The 21,227-nt window shown below is 53.2% G+C and overlaps 1 protein-coding gene across 4 annotated transcripts in view; it reads left to right on the forward strand.

Annotated features, from left to right (window-relative positions):
• Positions 1 to 13,681: 13,681 nt before the first annotated feature.
• SCUBE3 (signal peptide, CUB domain and EGF like domain containing 3) overlaps positions 13,682 to 21,227 on the forward strand; it is a 39,052-nt gene continuing 31,506 nt past the window's right edge. For all 4 annotated transcript variants that reach the window (XR_003921268.1, XM_029999484.2, XM_041119669.1 and 1 more), the window contains exon 1: positions 13,682 to 14,041. Coding sequence is in view for 3 of the 4 variants with exons in the window: in XM_029999484.2 (XP_029855344.1) it covers positions 13,939 to 14,041 (103 nt within the window). In the remaining variant the exon portion in view is untranslated. The remainder of the gene's footprint in view (positions 14,042 to 21,227) is intronic.

Here is a 21,227-nt window from a genome sequence, read left to right on the forward strand (position 1 = left end):
GCCCGGGCCGGCGTCTCTCCCCTCACAGAACCGCCGTTAGCCCCGCGGCGCGTGCCGGCCCCGGCCCGCCACACCTTCAAACGGGGCCGGGCCACGGCGCGGTGGGGGGAACCGAGCCCGCTGCCGTTGCTTCAGGGGGCGTCCCGCAGCCACCCTTAGGGCGGCTGCACCTCGCCAGCGCCAGAGAGCCCCCGGCGTTCCTCGGGGCGCCGCGCAGAGCCGCCGCCACCCGGGCGCGGCCTCGTTGAAGGAGCCCGGCGGCTCGAGCACCCCTCCGCGCTGGCGCCGATGGGCCGCCCCGCAACAGGAGCGGCCGCAACGCCGGGGTCCTGTGTCCCCCTCCCTCGCGAATGGAACGCGCCCGGTGCCGTGCCGAGGCGGCGCGGCGGGGCTCTGCCATCGGAGGCGAGGGGGGATGGTGGGTGCGAGGAGAGGGGCGGCGGCCGGGCGAGGCGTCGCTGTGAGGCGTCGCTGTGAGGCGTTTCCCGGCGCGGCCGGGGGCGTCGAGGCCGGTCGCTTTTCCCTCTGAGGGAAGGGCCTTGCCCGCCATCCCGGGATCCGCCGCTTGGGCGTCGCAGAAAGCCTGGCCTTCCCTACCTGTCCCCTGCCCTTGCAACGCGTTTTACAGGCGGGAGCTGCGAAGGATTTGGGAGGCCGTGGTATGCCGAGCGAGGAGGCCGGAGCCGAACAACGGGCGGTGGCTGTACCCGGCTGCCCTTGTTGCCTGGGGAATGGTAGAAGCTCCTCTGCGTCCTGCTGTCTGGGGATCGTTTTCGTACCTGAAGCCTGCGAGGGGCTGTGGCTCAGTGCCTGTCAACTGCTGGGGTGTTAAACTCAGACCTGTCAGAGGGAATGAAGTGAAAAAGATGACTCTGCAGAGCTGGAGAGGCTTCAGAGAGTGCTGCTGCGTTTGCAGTAGCCACAGCATCCTTCCTCCTCACTTTATTCATCTGGTTTTGTCCATTTTTCTTTCTGGTGGGCCCAGAAAGCAATGGCTGACTCCAGCCACCTACTCATTTGCTATAACCTCCCCTTGACTTCACTGGGATCAAGATTAAACCTTCTGTGGGGCAAAACACCCAGCCTGGGATGAGGTGCCTTATGCACCAATAAACAATTTGCCTTTCTTCTCCCTCCCAGCATTTATTTCCCTTCTTAATTTATTTCCCAAGCATCCAATAACACCCACCAGCTGACACCTGTGCAGTCAGGGGCTGGAGCTGGGAGGCCGTGGAGCACCATGAGGCAGGCGATGGGACGTCTCAGGGTCTCGCCATCCCCCCAGCTCCACACGGGTGGTGATGGGTGCTCAGCCCCACATGTGCAAGGGACAGGCATGAGAGCCAGGCTGTTCAGGAGCTGGGGCCTTGATCCGCCCCTCGTAAAACAGTCCTGGCACAGCTCTGTCCTCTAAAGTCTGCGAAATGCTTAAGATGTCTGGGTGTTGTGGCTGGAGAAACGCAGAGGATGAAAGGCACAGGGCTGGCATGCCGTGCGGGGACAGACAACCCCGTTACCACCCCTAATTAGTTACAGTTTCACAGCTGGGCTCTCTTCGCCTGCTGCCCTTGCAAAGGAAAGTATCTCAGGTGGGTTTAAAGGTGGTTGGAGCTGCCACCATTGCCCTGGGTTTGCAGTAAGCTAGGGCAGCAATTAATGCAGCCCAGCTGATGAATTGTAACCGGTTTAGCTGTCACAAATGATTGTATGCTGGGGGCGTAGCCATAGCCTGAAACCATGTCTGTCCCATCTGCAGCACAAGGCGGTGTTGGAGTGATCTCCTTAAACTGTTGGTGATTTCCTCAAGCCCCCGGGGAGCTGTAAAAATCATTCCATCAAACAGCAATAAGGGAAAACTGCTTGGCTTGGGCGGCGCTGCAGCTACATCAGACGGTGACTGGCCCTTGGCTTGGGGGGAGATGCCACTGAGAAATGAGCTGGGAAAACCATCTGCCCCGAAGCGCAGACAGCTCTTTCCTCTCACTTGAAGCACCCCAAGGCCCATCCGGCACACGGGGTTTGCCAGGTCACCCGGACATGGGGGGAATTCACCTCCTCCCAAATAGAGGGCTGTGCAGGCAGGTGGACACAGTTTTTGGTTGGTTGGTTTTTTTTTAGTTTAACTTTTTGCAAGAGAGAACACACATCTCAGCGCAGCAGACCGACCGTGGGGAGAAGCAGGGCTGTCTGCTCACCATGTGAAAGCTGACAATTACTGTGTGAAACTTTCCAAAAATACGATGTGCGATGCCTCGAAGAGGCAACTGGAGCAGCTCTTGGTGGCTCCCGCATGGAAAACTCAACACCAGGAGAAGGCGATGGGGCTCTGTGCATGCGATGCAAAGGTCATGTTTGAACTTGCAGGAGCATCCACGCGGTGGGTTCATCCCAAAGAGCTCCTGCACCCACGAATGGGGACACAAAGAGGCTTTGGGGGGTGGTTGCTCTGCTCAAAGCTGCAGAAAGGGGCAGGTGGGTGGCTTGTGGGCAGAAAAGCAACTGGTCATGAGAAATAAAACCAGTAAACTCATCATGGGACTAGTCTGGCCCAAATCCCGTTCAGGAATTCCCCCTGGTGCTCCCCATTCAGCTTTGTGCAATGCCAGACCCAGCTTCTGCCCCTTTCTGGTCCTTAGCTTCATGTGATGAAGCTGAGGGTGGGGAAATAGCATTTATAGAGAATAAAACAGCACAGCACTTGAGGTGACTTCAATTTGCTCTTGTCGCTTTCCGTTTCAGAGCAGGGCCCACTGCTCCCAGCCAATAAATCCTGATCCCAGAGGAGGCAATTGTATGTATTTAAATATATATGCATTTGCCCCGCATTCATTTCCTTTCCCAAGTGACTGGTGACATGAAGAATTGTAATAGCAGAATGTATTTTTAATGCATTTCCTGCAGGTTTCTGCAAGGGAATCCAATTCCTGGGTGGCTATAACTTGCAGAAGACCTCAGGAGCACTAGTAATAGGCAGGGTGGGGTTTTTTAATCTACTGTTTTAATGAGCTCCATCCATCTCTCTGATTAGATTAATCTCATTTATTTTAGCCAAGCCATCTAGCTGAAATCCCAACAGAGGAAATTGGGATTTTGAGTCTTTCAGGGTGAGTGCTTGAGTGTCAGGCAGCAAACTCCATAGGGACATTTCCAATTTGCCCTTTTATCACCTCAGAAATTTGTAACCCTGATGATCACATCGGAAAGGGACCATCCAAGCTGCAAACCTGTTTGCATCACTGACAGCACCAATGATGTGCCATGGAGAGCCCACGCGTCTCTCCTCTGCCCTGTTTCAAGCAAGTCCCCTAAGAAAGAAAAGCCAGCCCAGCAGGAAGGGCTCAGCTTTCCAAAAAAGCTCCTATTTTCCCAGCAGGAGCAGAGAGAACTCCATGGCTGGAGCATCTTCACCAGTGGAACGGCTGTGCTTTTGCAAACCCACCGGCATGACCCTGCCAGGCACAGCAAGGCGGCAGCGGGTGGGAAGGGCCTGCTTGTTCAAACAGAAATACCTTCGGCGGCAGCCGCAGCTGATGGAAGGGGAAATGGATTTTTTGTTTAAAAGATGGCGTTGTTTTTTCAGGCCTGACTAATGTGAAAGTCCCCATTTAAAGGAGTCGAACCGGCAGTGAAATTGGTCACTGTTTGCACACCCACGCGCCGACGGAGGCAGCCGAAAGCAAACTTCCTGGTGTATCCTGATCCAAATCACCTGGGAGAGAAGCTTAGCGAGCACAGTGCACCGAGCTGTGAGCAGCCGCCCAGCCACGGAAGGCTTTCTTTGCAAAAAAGCAAACCCTGTCCCAACAGGAGAAGCAAAGCCCAGTTGGTGTTACAGCCCCCCACTTCCAAAAAATGAGGGAATTTGGAGCCTACAAGGTACAGCTTTGGCTTTGTTAGAAATTCTCCTTCTAGGAGGAAGGCAATCAGGGCGGAGGGCAGAAAGTGTTAGCAGGTGTTTTGGGAGGGTGTGGAGGGGAGAGCTGGGGAAGCCAGGAGTTTTCCTCTGCCCCATCAGCCAGGAAAGCTATATTTGCAGGAGCGCCTGGGCACCAGACAAGGTCAGGATTGTTCCTGTGCTGGATGCTGGTGCAAATATGTGGGCAGGCGGCTGGATGCTGAGGAGCTCATAGCTTCCCTGCAGTCAAATGAAGTGTTGTTGTCCATCTTGTCCAGGTGAGAGGATGTCTTGGTGTTGGGTCTGTTGTAGCCCCTGATTTTGGTTTGGGAGTCCTTTGGAGAGGCGAGCGTCTGCTGCAGTGATGGCTCTGGTGTAGGTGTGCAAGGTGTGTACATGCCTGTAACACACCACATGCTTCACCAGCGACTACAGCATCTATTAATTCCCTCCTCCTAAGCTGGTGCGTGACCTTTTCCATGAGACATCCCATATGCATGAGCTGGCTGTTGCCACCTCAGTCACGGCACACGTGTCCGAGCTGTGGCGACTGGCCACTTCGAGCAAACCCTCACCCATCCTGCCCAGCCTCCTGCGGCCAGAACCCAATCTTGGGGCATTTCAGACTGATCTCATCATCCGCGTACTTAGGGGATGGGTTGGTGCTGGGTAAACTGAGGCTTGCAGGGGTTTGGCTCGTGGTCACGTAGGCAGCCTGGCCGGAGCCCAGCCGTCGTGGCCAGGAGACATGCACGGAGCCGGGGAGATGCTCCTCATGCTGTCTCGCCCTGTTGGACACCCCCAGACCCAAGATCAGTTTTGGGCTCCATGTGCAAATCGCTGGTTCGCTGCCGGTGCCGCTGGCTCTGGGTAATCTTCGTATTTGCTGACTTTACTTAATTATTGCTCGGTGGAGAGCTCAGCTCTGGCGAAGCTGCTGTATGGGGAGGCCCAAACCACACACAGCGCTTGGGGAGGGATTTTGATCAAAAAAAAAAAAAGTTCAAAGGTGTTTTTGGCTTAATGCGGTTTATCTAAATTGCTTTATGTTCGTTAATCTGGATTAACACAAATGCTCTTGGAACGGCTGGCTGGGGAAGGGTTTGCTCAGCTATTCCAACGAGGACAGACTTTTCCAAAAGTGAAAAGTTTGAGCTGGAAAAAAAAAAAAAGCGCCAGGTCCTGTCTGGCGTTGAGTACGTGCGAGCCCTGCGAACAGAGCAAGGCTGTTTTTATCCCTGCTGCCCAAGTCCAAGGGGTCCCTTCGAGGGTCGTCCTCGACACCCGCGTACCCTAATGACTGATCGGCTTCCCCTGCTGCCAGTGGAGGATTAATCCCCCCGTTCTCTCTGGGACGATGTGAACCCCTTTTTCAGCTGGCGTGCCAAAGCAGTTGGCACGATTAGCTAGTGAACTTCAAGGTAAATTGGAGGTCAAGCTCAGATTTGAAGGTGGTGGTGGGTGCAAGTGTGACCCGGGGAGCCATGTGATGTGGGCGACATCCTGGAAAAGCAGGTGATCTCCCCGTCCTCTCCTTTCCCTGGGCCTGGGATTAGGAGAGATTTTACAGCTGGGTGGCCGGCTTCATGTTAAGATTCAGTTTGCAATGGCTCAGCCCCCCGGCCCCTTTTCAGGAAGGACCTTTTAGGTCGTTTATGGCCATTTTGCATGTCAGCAGGGCAGTTCATGCCTGCCAGAGACCCGTCCCTGGAAGGGATCACCTCTTTGCATCTGTAGGGACTTCCCACCTTGAACAGGCAGAGAAACACCCAGTGTGGAAACTGGGACTCATGGAAGAGGATCGCAAAGCCCAGCGCTTTGGAGAGGGTTGTCTCATGCTTGTGCATTCACCTGGGATCTGGGTGTACTGTCTTACCCTGCAAAAGGCTTCTCGTGCAGCCGCAGGCAGGTCCTTGCACCTTGGAGCTTGGTTCCTCCCATGCAATGGGGAGAGCAACCCTATCCACCAGCTGCCTGTGATCAAGGATGCTCAGGTGCTATGGGGAGGGGGCCAGAGACCCACTGGGTACCAATGGATCAGCTCCACGAAGGACCCGACTTCAGCTCTCGCCAGCCACAAGCGGCAGCAGGCAAGCAAAGCGCTCCTGCCGAGCTGAAATGGAAGTTGTAAGCGGGACCTGGGCGCTGCCCAAAAACCAGGGGACTCCCTCCTCCCCCTGCCCCAGTGCAAACAGCAGATTAACAATTTATTTGACGTGTTGCGGCTGGTTAGTTTCTTCGCCCGCTCCCCTGATCAGAGGGAATAAATGTTGCAGTGTGCAATAATGTTCATTTCAGGTGAGGGTAAATATAGAAAGGAAAACCTGCTGAGAGCAAGCCATTTATTTCTGCGTTTGGAAGCCTCTGCTCATAAACAGTCAGTCATACCCATTTGGAAAATCCCAGCGTGGTTTTCTTGGCCATCCTAGAAGAACGTTTACTTTCCTGTAGGTTAAGAAGTTCGTTTTAAATTAAAAAAAATAATAATGGCATCTCACTTCCAGCTGCCCTCGGGTGTTTAGGGCTTGTTGACACACTAAGGCCGCTCTGTTCTCATGCGAAACTGGTCTGGTGCAGGATCACGGAGGAGATCCTGCAGGGCATTCCTGGCTGGCGGTGCTGGGGCAACCTTGTTCTTTGGGTTCCCCTTGTTCCCCTGCTTGTGCTGTGCTTGGGATTTTGTCAGACCTTTTAGCCATGTGCGAGGTTAAAACACCCAGCTTTTGGGGGTGCCGGTGGGCGAGGATGCAGTGAGGCGCTTGGGGGGATCTCGAGAGCCCCGTGGCTCGGGAGCCGTGCTCAGGAGGCTGGGGCAGAGGGATGAACCCGCCACACTGAGCTCACGCTGGACCAGAAAACCTCTGAGGGTTTTCGGGAGAGCGTGCCAAAGACAACAGGACGGTGCGGACTGCAGGAGCATCCATCAAACAAGCCAACAGCCAGGGTAAGCCCATGCCCTGCTGCTGCTGCAGCATAGGAGAGATGCCCCAAAACAGCGTCGTAGGAGGGAGCTGAGGCAGGTGGGGACCCCCCATCTCGGCCAGGCTCTGTGTCCCTCCTCTATCCCAAAAGTGGCACCAAGGAACTGTGAGGGAGAGAGTGAAGTGGCCAGCTTCAATTGGATGGCTGCCCTGCGTTGGCTTTCCGTGGCTGGCACCGGCCGAGCAGGAGCCAGCTCCCGGCTCTGAAGTTTTCTGCAGTCAATAAGGGTCTCTCCGTGTTTTCCGACAGGCTTTGGATTTGGCTCGGGTTTGCCTTGGTTTCCGAAGGCAAGAGGCAGTTAAGTCTCTTGGAAGAATGAATTAATTAGCAAATGCCTTTGGTCAGGTCAGTGCCCTTGAGTAGTGTGCTTCATGCTTTAAAGCAATGCCTCTGCACCCAGGTAAGCCGCTCTGAAAGGCTTATATTACCCTTAGTATTTTAAGAGCTATACATACATCATCCCGGAGGAACCCTTTTTGAAAAAAAAAAAAAAAAAAAGAGAAAAAAGCCTCCCCCAAAATGCAGTGTTGACTCTAATGGTGGCATTTGTGTAAGCAACAAAATATTGACGCAGTTGGCTGGGGTCTGGCTGGGGCTTCTGGAAATAAACTGCTGCCTTGTTAAATTGTAGATGGAAATGCAAGTGGGAAAATGACTGACATCTTACACAAGGCGGGCAAATAAAATCGCTGCTTTACTACAGTGTGAAAAAACTCAGGAATTAATAGGTCTCCTTCTGCTCGGGGGTGTTGGATTTATCCCCGAGTAAGATTCATAAACTATTTTAAGGAGAGAAGTGCTACTTTTAAACACGCGTCTGGGTCCTAGAGTTAAAGTGGTGTCACTGGTGCCGAGTTAACCCTTGCCTTCTCACGGCGTGCTGGCCCCAGGATCAACAGCAGGCAGAGCAGGCAGCCCCGTTCTTGGCAGATAGCACTCTCACCGAATATATAGACATATCAACACCTGATAAATGCTTTGAGTTTATTTTTGAAGTGTATTAAGTATGATGTGTTCCAACAGCTTATGTCAGAAATGTGTTTCAGGCCTCAACCTGAACTCTGAGCTTGATTTTACCTGTGTGGGACATAAAGTGTATTTAAAATAAAACACCTGCTCCAAAGCTATGCCTGGGATGAACTTGAAGCAGATGCACAGAGCACTGCTGAATCCATCTGGGGTGTGATCCAGCACACCCCAAAAGACTCCTTTTGACTTCAGTAGCTGTAAGAGCTATTATCAGGGTATCTTCTATGGGAAATACGATTAAAAGAGCTTTAAAGAGTGATATATCACTTTCCTTTCTACCCAAAGCCCTTTCCTTCTCCACCCACATCCTGACAAACTGCCAGTTGACGTACACATGCTCGTGGAAAAGCAGGATGAGATAAAAGCTGTACGGAGTGTGCAGCAAGTCTGCCGGCGGCACGGGGTCCGACTCATCAGCAGCAATGACACCGGTGTAATTATACGTGCTCCAGTACGATTTCCCAGTAATTATTCTGGAATAAAAGCCTGCCTATTTCTGTAAGAGCTTATGTCACTTGGAAAGCTGTTATAAATTCAGCTGGAAAAAGGGACCCTTATTCTGGGATAAGTGTGGTTAGTGGTTAGCTGGGAACGGGGCTATTCCTGGCGCTGCCATCGACCTTCCCGGTGACGCCGGGTAAGTCATCTCACCTCAGCGTGTGTCACCTTCTCCTGCTGCAAACTGGGAATTACAAACAAGGGTTTTCTCCGCACGCAGCGTTTTGGGAAGCTCTGTGAAACTGGAAAAAAGGTGTCACAGGGTGACAGGCAGTCATTTAGTGGGACTCGGTGCTTTTTTACCCACCTTGGAGGCATCTTGATAAAATTGTAGGTTGGGGAAATGAGGGACGTAGCCGGGAGCTGGCGAAGGGGACTGGCTGAGTTGCTCAAGCCTGGGCCGTTGGCGTATTACTGGGAATACAGTGTTTTCCTCTCTGTTTTTAAAAATAGTCTATTCTGTTCCAAGTTGTAGACCACACCCCTCGCTAGGGCATCAAAATGTCTCGGCTGCTGTTTTCTTGAGCCAACTGCTTCCAGTGTGCAGTGCTGGGGTACGGTAGCAGCATCGATCACCCCAACTGCCGGGTGCTCTGGATGCAGCGAAGAGCTCTAGTCCTGCCCTGGACTGGCAATATTGTGCCTCTGGTCCTCATGGACCAAAGGGAAAGGGAAATCTCCTGATTTGCAGCATTGTGGCCTCTTCTTCCTCCAGTATCCTTGCCTGATTCAATAGCTTCTTCTGCAAGCCCTAAGGTCCTTTATGGGAGTTTTGCTTCTGCCCGTTACTTCTCAGCAGCTTCTTGTGCAGTCTCAGAAACCCCTTTTGGCTCCAACATCATGCAAATATGCACGGTCATTGCTGAAGATGTGGCTCATTCGTAGCATATGGCATTAAATTCATGCTAGAGATGGGGAGGTCTAGTTTCAAAGGTTTTTTTCACTTGCACAGATAGTGCAGGGTGGCTCACAAGCCAGAATTTGTCCGCTTTGACGAAGCGGGTGCTGCCCACGGAGCAGATGGACCAACGTGCTGATGCCAAGAGGTGAAGGGAGAGACTGCCCCGGCGCGTTCCCGCGACCTCCGTCCCTGCGCGAGCACCAGAGCGGGGCTCACTGCCGCTCCAAATTGGGCTCGAGCCAAGGAGGCAGAGGGGAAAAAGCTTTTTACAGCCCATTAGTGCTCCCCAGAGCCGTTCAGCCCTTCTCGTAATGAAAGTGGTGGAAGCGACAAAAACATTACGGCTGGTCTGCAGAAGATGCTGGTCTGCAGAAGATGCCAGCCTGCCTCCTGGCTCCATGTCCCTTCCCAGTGGCTTTGCCGGAGCCGCTGACCCTCCCGGCAGCCCCGGCTGCTGGAATTCCCTCTGGGAACGCAATAACAAGCTGGCGAGGGCTGGTCCCCCGTCCGTCCGGAGCTCTCCCGGCAAAATGTACATGGGAGGGTTCCAAGTGCAAATGTGTGTGTGCTAATGGGAGATGAATTGCCTCTTGCCCCGAAGCCTTGCAGCTTGAGGAAAACAACGCAGGGTCTAGGAATGACCTCATATCGCCTCCCAGGGAATGTTTTGCCAGATGAAGGGGGGAGAGGCAGCATCAAGACAGCACAATGTATGTATCTCTCTCCCTGTGTAAACATCCCTGTAGCTGCAGAAACCTCTTAAAACCCCGAATGAGAGGAGAACAGCTGCTTTGATCTGTGGATGTGGTTGTTATTTTCTAAGTGCGGATCCGTTCTTTTTTTAATTTTGCTTCAAATTAAAAAAATGCCTGTTGTGATCTTTTGCTTTTATTTCTTGGCTAGGGACCGGAGCAGGGTGCAGTAAATTTTCATTACTCCCCATGTAACCGTTTCAGCATGGTTGACAATTCCTCGCCGGCTCTTCAGCGCTGCAGCACAATGGACCGAATCTTCTGGCCCTACATGAAGCCAAAGCAAATGGATTTTGCCCAGAAGTGCACGACGGGGAGTGGAGGCAGCGGGGAGGAGGGTCCTGCCACCTCCTTCCCTGCCCGAAACACACACACACACAAACACACACACACATACACATGTGTGCACACATGGCTCAGGCTGGCAGGGTTGTCCCGAAGCCTTTGAAGGACTCTGGAGAGAGCTCCCAGGGACGATCCGTGCCAGCCCCGCACCGCGGCAGCAGGAGCTGGTAAGGAGCCATCGGAGCTGAAGCGCGGGGCTGTCTTGCAGGCGATTTAAGTGTGATTCATGGCCCTCCCTCCAGACTCCCTGTGTGATCTCGGGAATCTCCATCTGCTTGACTTTCCCATCTGCGCGCTGGGCAGGAGGACGGCCCTGCGCTCGGAGGGACACCGGTGGCATGCGCAGCCCTGGGACCTCCATCAGCCCTTCTTCCGCTCAACCAGGTGGCATGCTTTTGGAAGAAAGCAGGATAATATATATTTTTAGGGAGTTTCTGAATATCAGCAGCTCAGCCCAAACCTGCTACTTTGTCGTGGTGCTTTGCAACCCTGTTGGAGGAGCGAGACATGGGGCTCAGCCCCTTTTCTCCTCATGGCATGAGCGATGCTGCCATTGGCCAAGGACTCACCTTCAAATGCGAGATCCAACCCCCCAGTGCAAGGCACTGGTTTAACTGGGAGCCCTTGGCCAGACACCCATCCTTGCCGAGGCGGTCCGGGCGCGAGCGAGGAGTTTGCTTGTCCCCCCGTGCTGTCACATGGCTGCCCAGTGTTTTGGCATTTTGATTACATACAATACTGTGTATTTAAGACTGGTTTATGGGTGTTTATACTAATGCGTAAACCTGTAATTTAGAAGCTCAGTTATAAATCAACGTTGCTGAAGGTCTTGTCCCTCATGCCTTGAGATCAGTCTCCAGATTTAGAAGACAGGTTAGAGGAAAAAAAAAAAGAAAAAGGACTATTTAGTTTTCCTCTGGTTATGATGATAAAGGATCACGGGAAGGGATGCAAGCGTGTCCTGCTCCGAGTTGTGGCGGCTGGGCACAGGGATCTGCTGGCGTAAGCGATCAGAGAGTTTCCATTTTGGCTGTGCTCTTACGACAGCCATAAGTGAGACTTGTGTTGACATGGCAAATCCCAGCCTGGAATGAAAAGTGGTGCCACAGCTGCCGAGCCGATGCTCACGGGAAGGTGGTGGCATCCCACTAGCGATGCTCTCGGCTTGTGCCAGGACACGGCCTGCAAGGACCAGAGCCCCTTCCCGCTCGGCACCGCATGTGAGGAGGAGCAGCCTTCGTCCCCAAGAGCTCCTGGCACAGACTGGGGCTGGCAGGAGAGCCAGAAGCCTCCTCCAGTGGCAGTGTCAAGCAGGATAGCACATTCTCGCTGGTGGGTCATGGTCCTCTCCCGATACATCCTAACGATGACACCTCTGCATTCATATTTTTATATATAAAATTCTTTTACAGCTTTAGTAATCATTTCTGCACCTTTGCCCCTTCCCAGGCTGCCCTGGAGCGTGGCTGGGCCAGGGATGGTTTTGCATTACTGGTTCGAGTCAATATAGCTTAGCGAGATGTGCTGTGAGTTGTTGGGGCTGGTCATGTCAGTGCAAGTGCTCTTCTGCTGGATTTCTTATCCAACTGGGCTATGGCAGAGCCAGTTGTCCCTGTGGAGAAACCCCTTTTAGCTATGATGGGCTGGAAGCTGTCCTGTGCAGCTGTCCTTCAGCTGATGCTGGTCTTCTGCTTCCCTGGAAGGGGTCGGTTCCCACATGGGTTTAGGACCCCGACGCTTTGCGTGGGTGACCTGCTGGCAGCAAGCGGAGCTACGTGGGTGCAGGACAGCTCCATGGGGCCAGGAGAGAGGGCCTTGCCCTTGGCCTCTGCCTTTGGAAAGACCCAGCGTGCGGATGAGCTCCTGGTTTCCACACGTGCTGCTCTCCTGGACCAGCCACGCTGCATCTGTCCTGTCTAAAGCAGACCTGCTCTTGCAAATTCCTCCATCAGGAAAGGTCCCTGTCCCATGAAGGCAGCCCAAGGATTATGTGTTTTTGTAGGGAAAGCATAACTAGACCCATGGACTCCTCAGCACCCTCCTGTCCAACTGCGGTCCCTCCCCTCCTCCCCGCAGCGTGATGGCAGCAGGTGCCTTGCCTTAGCTGGACATCACCTCCAGCCCCCTTTATTGTATCTTTAGGGGTTAATAGGACAAAAGGGGATACAAGAGGCTGCAGGGGCAGCACGGTGGGCTGGGAGGACCCCGTGGGCAGGATGATCCTGTGGGGAGGGTGACCATTGAGGCTGTGGGACCCCACATCCCTGGACAGGTGGGATGACTGCACATCTTCCTCCTGGCCCTAATCCTGGCTCCCAGCCTTTTCTCCTGCTGCAATTTCCTGGCTGGCAATGCCTCTCCTGACTCAGGGAGCAGAAACAGCCTGCAAGAGAGATGGTGCCAATGCAGGGACAGTCACAGGGTGTAGCAGAGGGTCCCCCTGCACCCCTGGGCTGCCGGCTGCATTGGGCCAGGCTGCAAGAGGCTCCCGCAAGCAAACAAAAAACCCCAGAATATTTCAGAAAGGTCTTTTTTTCCCCCCCCTCCACCCTTATTTCCAGTCCCCCTCTCCCCACCTCTCCCTTGCAAACAGCAGAGCTGCTCTCCAGTCCTGCTTTCCATGGGCCCAGCACCCCAAGACGCTCCTGCAGCCGCCGAGCCCAGCCAGGTCGTGCCATCTGCAAACTCTTTTTTTTTTTTTTTCCTTAGCTATATATGTATACTTTTCCTTCCCCTTTTCTTTTCCACCCATTGCCTTTTCCCATGCCATACGCCTCCCCCTGCTCCCCCCCTCCCCTTGCCACCACCCCAAGCCCTCGGCTGGCCGAGGGGCTGCGAGGTGCAGGGTGGGTCTGGGGGTTGCGGGGGGCTTTGCATTGATGCATTGATCGCCCATGGTCTCCGCCTGACCTCCCTGCTCCCAGGGAAGCAGTCTCCATGGCTACTGGCCCTTCTCCTCCAGCGCAGACTGTAAATTCCTGCAGGCAAAGCCCAGCCTTGGGGGTGCGAGGGGGGGAGCCGGGAAGGAGTAACCAAAGCCAAATAGAAAGAAAGAAAGGCTGGGAGAAAAAGGGCGTTGCTTGGATGGGGCTCTCCTTTCCACTCCCCTTTCTCAGGTCCCCAGCACCAGGGCAAGGCGCCTGCTTCCCCCCTCCAGCGCTGCTGCTCCTGCTGCTGCTGCTCTCTTGCAAAACTGGAATTGGCTGGGATTATTTAAGGAAAAAAAAAAAAAAAAAAAAAAAAAAAAAAGAAGGAGAAGGAGAAGGGATCAGAGCAGCCGCCAGAGAGAGGGCGATAGAGTCCACTTTCCTCCAACTGCCCTGGGTCTCCTTCCCTCACTCTCTCCTCTTTAGCAACACCAAGAGCCCCAAACTGAACCCAGAGCAGCTTTTTCCATCAGTTCAGTTCCCTTCCCTCCCTCTGTCTCACACACGGCAAGAAGAGAGCCCCTTCCTCCTCTTGATTTCCCTTCGCATGCTCAGCCTCTTGTTTCCTTTAAAGCACTAGAAATCCCCCCTTCTTGCCCCCACTCCTCCATGCAGACTGGGATTGCAATGGGAGCTTTGCAGATTGCTGGATTTTCCATCCTTTTCTTTCTCCTCCACTCTGGAAACACGCTGGCAAATAAAGCCAGTCAAGGTAAGAGAAAAATCTTCCCAGCTCGAAGGTTTGCTGTTTGATGTGTGTATTAGGCAGCCGGACCTCCTCTTTAGATCTGGGATTTTATATGCAGGCTGGAGAAATTAGCAGCTATAACAAAAAATAGTGGAGGGGATTTTAAATGTTGCTTGCAGATATTCTTGCCTGCTGCCTTTGATTGGGGTTGGTTTTTTGTAAACTCTTCAATGAGTTGCATTTCTTACACTTTATTATTTTTGGTTCGGACTCTTTATCTCAAGGCAGGGGGTGCAGAGGCAGAAAACGAGGGGGTGCGAGCAAGTCTGCACCCATCACAGGGAAAATGTTGCTGTTTGTAGGGGCTTGGGGTGCTTTTCTGGTTTTGGGGTTGCAGTGTCTGTGAGATGGGGATAATACCCACGGCAGTGCGGGCGAGGAGGGCTTGTTTCGGGCTGGGTTGGAGGGAAGGGACGACGGAGCGGGTATCTGTAATGCTGGGAGGTTGTATCTGCGTTTGTGTGTTTTACATAGGCGGGGGTTGAATCTCAAATGTTGTGCTATAGGGGTGTGGGCTGCACAAAACTTCGGGTAGCTGAACACAGCAAAGCCTGAAAAATACTGGAGCTCTTTCCCTATCTCTAGAAAAGAGAGGTATGTCCCGTCGTTATCAACTTCAGGCTTTTCTGTTTCACCACTCCCGTATTGAGCCAGAGGTTCTCCTTCACAAACGTACACATGTAGCTTTATGTATGGTCTATCTATACCTTAGGTTTTCTATAGCACCTCTATATTTAGCTCAGATTTTTCTCTACACACACGCGCAGGAGTGCGCGCGCACACACAAACACACACAGCCCTATGTGCATGATCCTGTTGGCTGTCTCGAAGGGGTTTTTTCTCCTTAATTCACCACTATCTATACAATCTGTTGGGTTTTCTTTTTTTTTTTTTTTCCATAGCGCTTAACAGTATGTAAGATTTATCAAAACCAGCTTTGGCTCTTGCTATTGTAGTAGCTGCCTGTTTATGCGTACAGCGAGATTAAATAGAGTGTGAATGAAATATAGGAGCGCAGGATATAATTAAAGATCTCTTGTAGGCATTAGTAATAGGCATATTTCAGCCACGCACATGGTCGCCCCGAGCACTGTCACCGACAAAGTTAGAAAGAATTTCAAGGCTATTGTCTTATCTGGCTTAAAGTGTTTTTAAAACAATAGGCGACTTTTCAGGAGGGCAGTCTGGGCAAGCACAGAGGAGATTTTCCAGGGCAAAGGTTTGGTAAGAAGGCATCCAGCTTCACGTAAAGCTTTATGATTTAGGCTTAGAAAGGAATGCTTAGGTTTTTATCCCCCCTCAAATTATCTTGAGTGTATGCATTGCTTTCATTTCTTATCATAATATTTATTTATTAAGGCCTTTTGGTTTCCAGTTCCATTTAAGCCTGAGCCAGAATTGCATTAAAATAGCAAAGTAAAATTCCATCGTGCAGAGACTTGACAGATCCCTTCGGGGAAGTAGAGGGGTGGAGTGGGGGTGGAGAGAGGTGAGCTCAATCCTGCGCCGGGGTAAATCGCCCGCCGTACACCCGGGATGGAGCTGGCTCCTCCTGGCCCCCGGCGAAGGCACCGAGCAGATCCAGGGGGTCCGGCCGCTCTGCAGCCGGGGGGTTTGCGGTGGAGATTTAATCCCCCAAGCTGTTGCTGGGGGGTTCTGCGGGCTGGGGAGGGGGAAGTGACCGCAGAGGGGTGAAGGATGGTGTCCGTGGGGATGCGAGGGCTCTGGGCAGGTGTGGACATGGTCCTTTTTGGATGCGGCTGAACTCTCGGACCCGGCATCACCGACGGCAGATAAAACTTGTGCTTTTCCTAGGAACCCGCTACAGCCTGTTTTGCTGCACACACAAGCGTCGTTGAGCCCTTCGAAGCCAACCTGTGCGCCTGGGGCATGTTTTAGTAGGATACTTCCGAAAAGCATCAGGCATCCCCTGCATCTGCGGGGTGATGGCCCAAGGATGGGGTACACATCACCCCTCCGCCCTCACCGAAGCCTTTGCCCTTTCAGGGGACAGCCACCCTTGCCAGGTGACTGTCACAGGCTGGGGACAGCTACTCTCCCATCGGATGGGCTTGTTTTGCTGTGATAACATCGCGCCATGGGTAGGGCTCGCAGGGTCATTTCTCCCACTGAATTACCCCGGAAAGTTTAGTCTGTAGGGAAGGAAGGATTTACAGAGCTGTCCACCAGGCCTGGAGGGTGTCTGCCAGAGGACCTGGCTGTCTGCAGGGTTTATTGGGTCAGTTTAGGGCTAGGAAAGCTTTCAAGAGGAGAACTGACAATATAAATCCAAATAACCCTGGGGAGGGTCCCAGCACGCACTCAGCTGGGATGAAGTCTCCCCCCGGTCCCCACGCCAAGCTGCCCGAACAGCCCCAAGCTGCTGCCGTACCCACAGCTCCCCTGTTTTTTTGGACAGGTAATGCCACCCCTAGTCCCATCCTGTCATCCATCACCTCATCTCACAGCCTGCCAGGCAGAAGAGACTGTCCTGAGCTCCCACTCTCAGCGGAGCAGTGCCCTTGCCCATCGTCAGCTGGCATCGGTCCCTCCTGTGCCCTGGGGAGGATGGAGCCCAGGGGCTGGCAGATTTGCACCCTCCTCTTGTACCCGTCAACACCCAGATCCAGCCTTGCCACGTTCCTCTGGCAGCACCCCCATAATGGGAGCCGTGTCGCAGGATTTGCCACTTTTCCCTGGATTCGCCACTTTTTCCTGCAACCGAATTGCACATCCCCTCGGATGGTGCCGGGGGAACGGGGCTGGGAGGGAGATGCAGCATCTCCCTGGGGGACCCCAGCACCCAAGTTTGCAGCCCCTGGCACTCCCATAGCCCTGGCCGCCCACCCAGCGTGCGGTCCTGAGTGGGCCCACAGCCCCAGCCCAGCTCGATGGTCACCTGTGGGTAAAACCAGCCCTTTTGGCCGGTGCCGTGCGGCCGCCCAGGGACGGAGCCACATCCTGCGCGAGGGGCTGGGTTCGATGGGGATGCACCTGCAGAGCCTACGCCGCCAGGGATTATTTTTTTATTTTTTTATAATTTTTTTTAGGAGTCTAAAATTTTCCAATTGCAGCGTGGAGATGCTGTTTGATTCCCCTCCCATCTCCGCTGAACCTCCTCCCCCTTGGCCTCTGCTTTCCTCCCTCTCATGCATTCACAGTGTGCGACTGTTGTGCCTGTCCCCTCCACCCCTCTGAAATATGAAATGTAAAACTGTAAACATTTCAACATACAGCAGTTCAAAGGAGATCTTTGACTGAGGGCGTCTAACATGCCTGTACCGAGATTAAAAAGGGGAGGGGGGGGTAGGATGGAGGGAAGAAGAGTTTTTTTGTAACTGCCAACAGGAGTATAAATATTCAGACACCTCGAGTCTTCCAGTGTGGAGATGTATTGCTGTCTCCAAACTGCTCAGGAGTTGGTTTTTTTTTTTTATTTTATTTTTATATAGATTTTTCCTTTGCAGACGGTCACACTGGAGTAATCCATTTAGGAAAAAAATATGCATGAATAACCTTAACCTTCACTTTCAAAATTATAAGTCCCCTGAGAGGCTTTAGGAGAAGCCTGGGATGGCAAATAAAGTTTGCTCTGTCTTGCGGCGCTGGAGGAAGCCCGGCCGGCCGCGTTTCGGCGAGGCCGTCTTCCCCACTGGAGCTCTTGTGATTGTTGCTCCCGAAGCCAAAACCAAACACTTTTTTTTAAGGCAAGGCTTGGTTGGCCTGATAAGCCAAAGGAACAACAACAGCAATGACAATTCCCTGGGGAGATGAACACACCGTTGACGTGGAGTATTAAACCCTCCTTGGAGAAATCGCGGCCGAATTGAGCCGAAGCGACCGGGGTTGGCACAAGGAGGTGGGATGGGGATGGAGGGAGCGTTTCCAACCCAGGGGATGATGAATCTGGTGGTGGATGTGGGATCCATCAGGATGACCAGGGCTGGTGCAGGGGATGGGGAGCTCAACCTGGCTCTACGCTCACAGGAGTGGGAAGCGTCGATGGGGGGAAAAAAAGCCCCTTTTGGGGTGCTGCCAGCTTTAGAGAAGCAAAACCCGGGGTGAGGCGTGCAGAGCAGGGTCTGGGCATGGGGCGATGGGGTCACCACGCTGGGAACACCCCCAGGTCCTGGCTGCAACTTCTGGTTCCTCGTCCTTCATACGTGCTCCATCATTCAGCAGGGCCAAGTGCTGTGGCTGCAGCTACCGGGTCCCACCTGCTTTTGGGAGAGCTGGGTGGACGTGTGGGGCTTTGGGCTCCTGCAGTGGGATGCAGAGATGCAGACATCCCCTCTGACCCGACCCGAGAGCGGGTACCCGCTGGCGCGGCATCCCCGGCACGGCATCCCCAGCACGGCAATAAGCCGACGCCGAGCACCTGAGTTAGGATCTCGAGCTCGGATGATGCATCTTTGGCCAATTTGCAAAAAGCCACCCCGCAGAACACCTTCCGCCCCTCTCGCCAGCCCCCGGCCCTCATCCCCTCCCGGCGGGATGTCACTGCCCGCGGTCGTGCCCCGTGCCCATCCTGCCACGGTGCAGCACGAGTCGCCCTCGTGAGCTCCCTGGTTGAACAAATGATTAATAAACTGCACCACAGTGTCTGAGGTGGTTATTAATACCCTGGTAAAAAGAGCTACTGAAGTTATAAAGCTTTAATTTGGCATTAAGGCCGAGTGGAAACTCCATGTGCCTGCCAACAGCTACACACACATCCCTATACAGACAGGCTGTTAATATATATGCCTATATAAAAATAAAGAATAAAATTAATTTGAAAGAAAAAGCTGAAGCGCTTGCAGAAGAGAGAAAAAGGATGGTGGTTTTGTTTGTTTAGGAGTTTTCTGGTGGGTTTTTGCTGCCCTGTCTCGGCCCCCTCCTCAACTTTATTGAGACTTTGAGCCTATGGATAAAACCATCTTTTATCACCTATTATTTTTTTTTAAACAAAATAAGGAAGTGAGGAAAGAGCCTCAATCCAGGCTCTAAAAATATACGAGCTGTTGCTTTATTCCCCCACTCGCTGTCGCATATCGCCGGCGGCGTGACGCCGCAGGGCAGGGTGCAAGCATGGGACCCGGGTGCCTGTGGGCTCCGCCACCGCCTCCCCCGCCGGCCTCGGTCAAAGCCCTTCACCTCCCCGGTGGGTGCATGCCGGTCCCGGGGGGTTGGCGGTCCCCCCGCTTTTGGCACGCTCGAAATGGCAGTGGCGTTGAAACTGTCTGCCTCCGCTGCCTTTGAAATGGAGAATAAAGCTGCAGCTGGAGCGGAACGGGGCCCAACAGCCAGCGCTGGAAAATCCCACCCACAACGGAATAAAAAACATCGCCCGAGGCGCGGGGTGAGTGCCGCAGCCTCCTGCCCTTCGCCGCAAACCCCCCGGCATGGCGTGGCGGCGATGCCGAGGATGCTCTTGCCCTTTGACGGGCCCTAATTAGCCCCAAAGTGTGGTGGGATGGGGAGGTGGGGCTGGGCGGGGAGCGGGGGCCGCCGGACATGGGTGAGACCTTGGGTCCCCGATGGGACTTGGCATCTTCATCAAAATTAAATTCCCCGCCTGATGCAAAATCCCCTGGTTCTGAGGATTTGGGGCACGATGCGCCCATCTGCGCCGTCCGGTTTGGGCCCGTTTCAGGCAGCTTTGGGTGAAAAAGGGCATCTTTAATTATTCGTGCAGGTCTGCAGGGGGTCCTGACTGGCAATCCCCCCGCAAAAACCCACCTGGGTTTGGGACCTGGAATTCAAAAGATCCCCCCGAGCAGGGGAGCGAGCAGGGCGCACTCCAGCAAGGATTTTGCAAGAGCAAATAGGGACGGGAACATCAATAAGGATTTTTTTTTTTTAAAATCTTCTCTTTGCTTGGCTTGAAAATGAAATCCCTCGCGCCTTGGCGGCGGCTGGGAGCACCTGCAGCGCAGCCGCGGGCATGTTTTTGGATGGAGAAAATTCTCATTGCAGGAAAAGCGGGCTGTCCCAACAGCAAACCTTCCCTTTCGTGGGAAAATGCTGCTTGCGTTGACAAAAATGCAAAAATTTAGTTTTTCAGAGGTTTTTTTTTTTTCATTCACTACATCATTTCTGAAGGATACTTCTTAGGAGCCAAAATTTCAGCATTCTGAAATTAGGATCTTTGCCAATCTTAGGATGGCTCCTGGGGTGCCGAGGAGGGTATTTATTCACTCTTCCCACACACACACACATTTTTTTCCCCTTTTTTTTCCTTTTTTTTATAATCCTGTAACCTTTCAGAATGTCTCCAGCTTTGGAAAAATTACAGAGTGGCAAATTTATAATGTTTTCTTTTGTACTTTTGCTGCTGTGTAATCTTTCCAAAGTTAGAGAAGTTTTGAAGTTACAGAATGGAAAAAAAAAGATAGAGAAAAAAAAGTTTTCATGTGCAAGTGGGAAAGGCACAGCATTGTGTTCAGTGCCGCACAGACGTTGTTCATTGTCTTGAGTTTGAGGGCGCAGGAGGAAAAAGAAATAGAAAATAAGCCCCCCCAAAAAGTGAGATTTCTGGCAAAAGGCTGGGAAAATGTCAATGATGTGATGTCTGATAGAACCTTCACATTTTGGATGTTTTTAGGGGAAGGAGATAGGGGCTGATGGATGGTCTGCACTGTTTGGGTGCTGGTTCCCACCTGTATGTCAGGGTGGGTGCCCAGGGTGCTGGGACCCAGCAGCTCTCACCTTGAGACCGTCGACTCGAAGCGTCGCGATGTGATTTATAAGTTGGAGGGGGAAGAGCCGAGTGAGGGCTCCGAACCATGCAGGGCCAGGACCAGGATTTGTAAATTCAGTAGATCTTTGGTTCAGCACCGGCTTCGTTGCTGTCAAGTCCCCGCACCCACCGCTGCCTGCGAAGCAGCGCGTGCTCGACGTCCCCCACGTGTCCCCCCGCTCCAGTGCCGCATCCCTCCCGCCACCCACCCGAGAGCCCCGGCGAGGGATGCTGGAGCCGGAGGCGACGTCGCTGTGATGCCAAACGGCGCTCGCCAGCGATGGAGGCGCTTCCTCCTCTGCCGAAAGGCTCTTTAAGCCTGAAAACGTGGCTGGGAAGGAGCGAGCTCTGCACTCCTGTGGCTTTTGCAGGTTTTTTTTCCACCGGTGATTATTCGCACGTGCTTTTTGGTTTGTAGGATGGGGCCTT

Source organism: Aquila chrysaetos, chromosome 24, assembly GCF_900496995.4.
Source record: "Aquila chrysaetos chrysaetos chromosome 24, bAquChr1.4, whole genome shotgun sequence".
In the NCBI taxonomy this organism is placed as follows: domain Eukaryota; kingdom Metazoa; phylum Chordata; class Aves; order Accipitriformes; family Accipitridae; genus Aquila; species Aquila chrysaetos.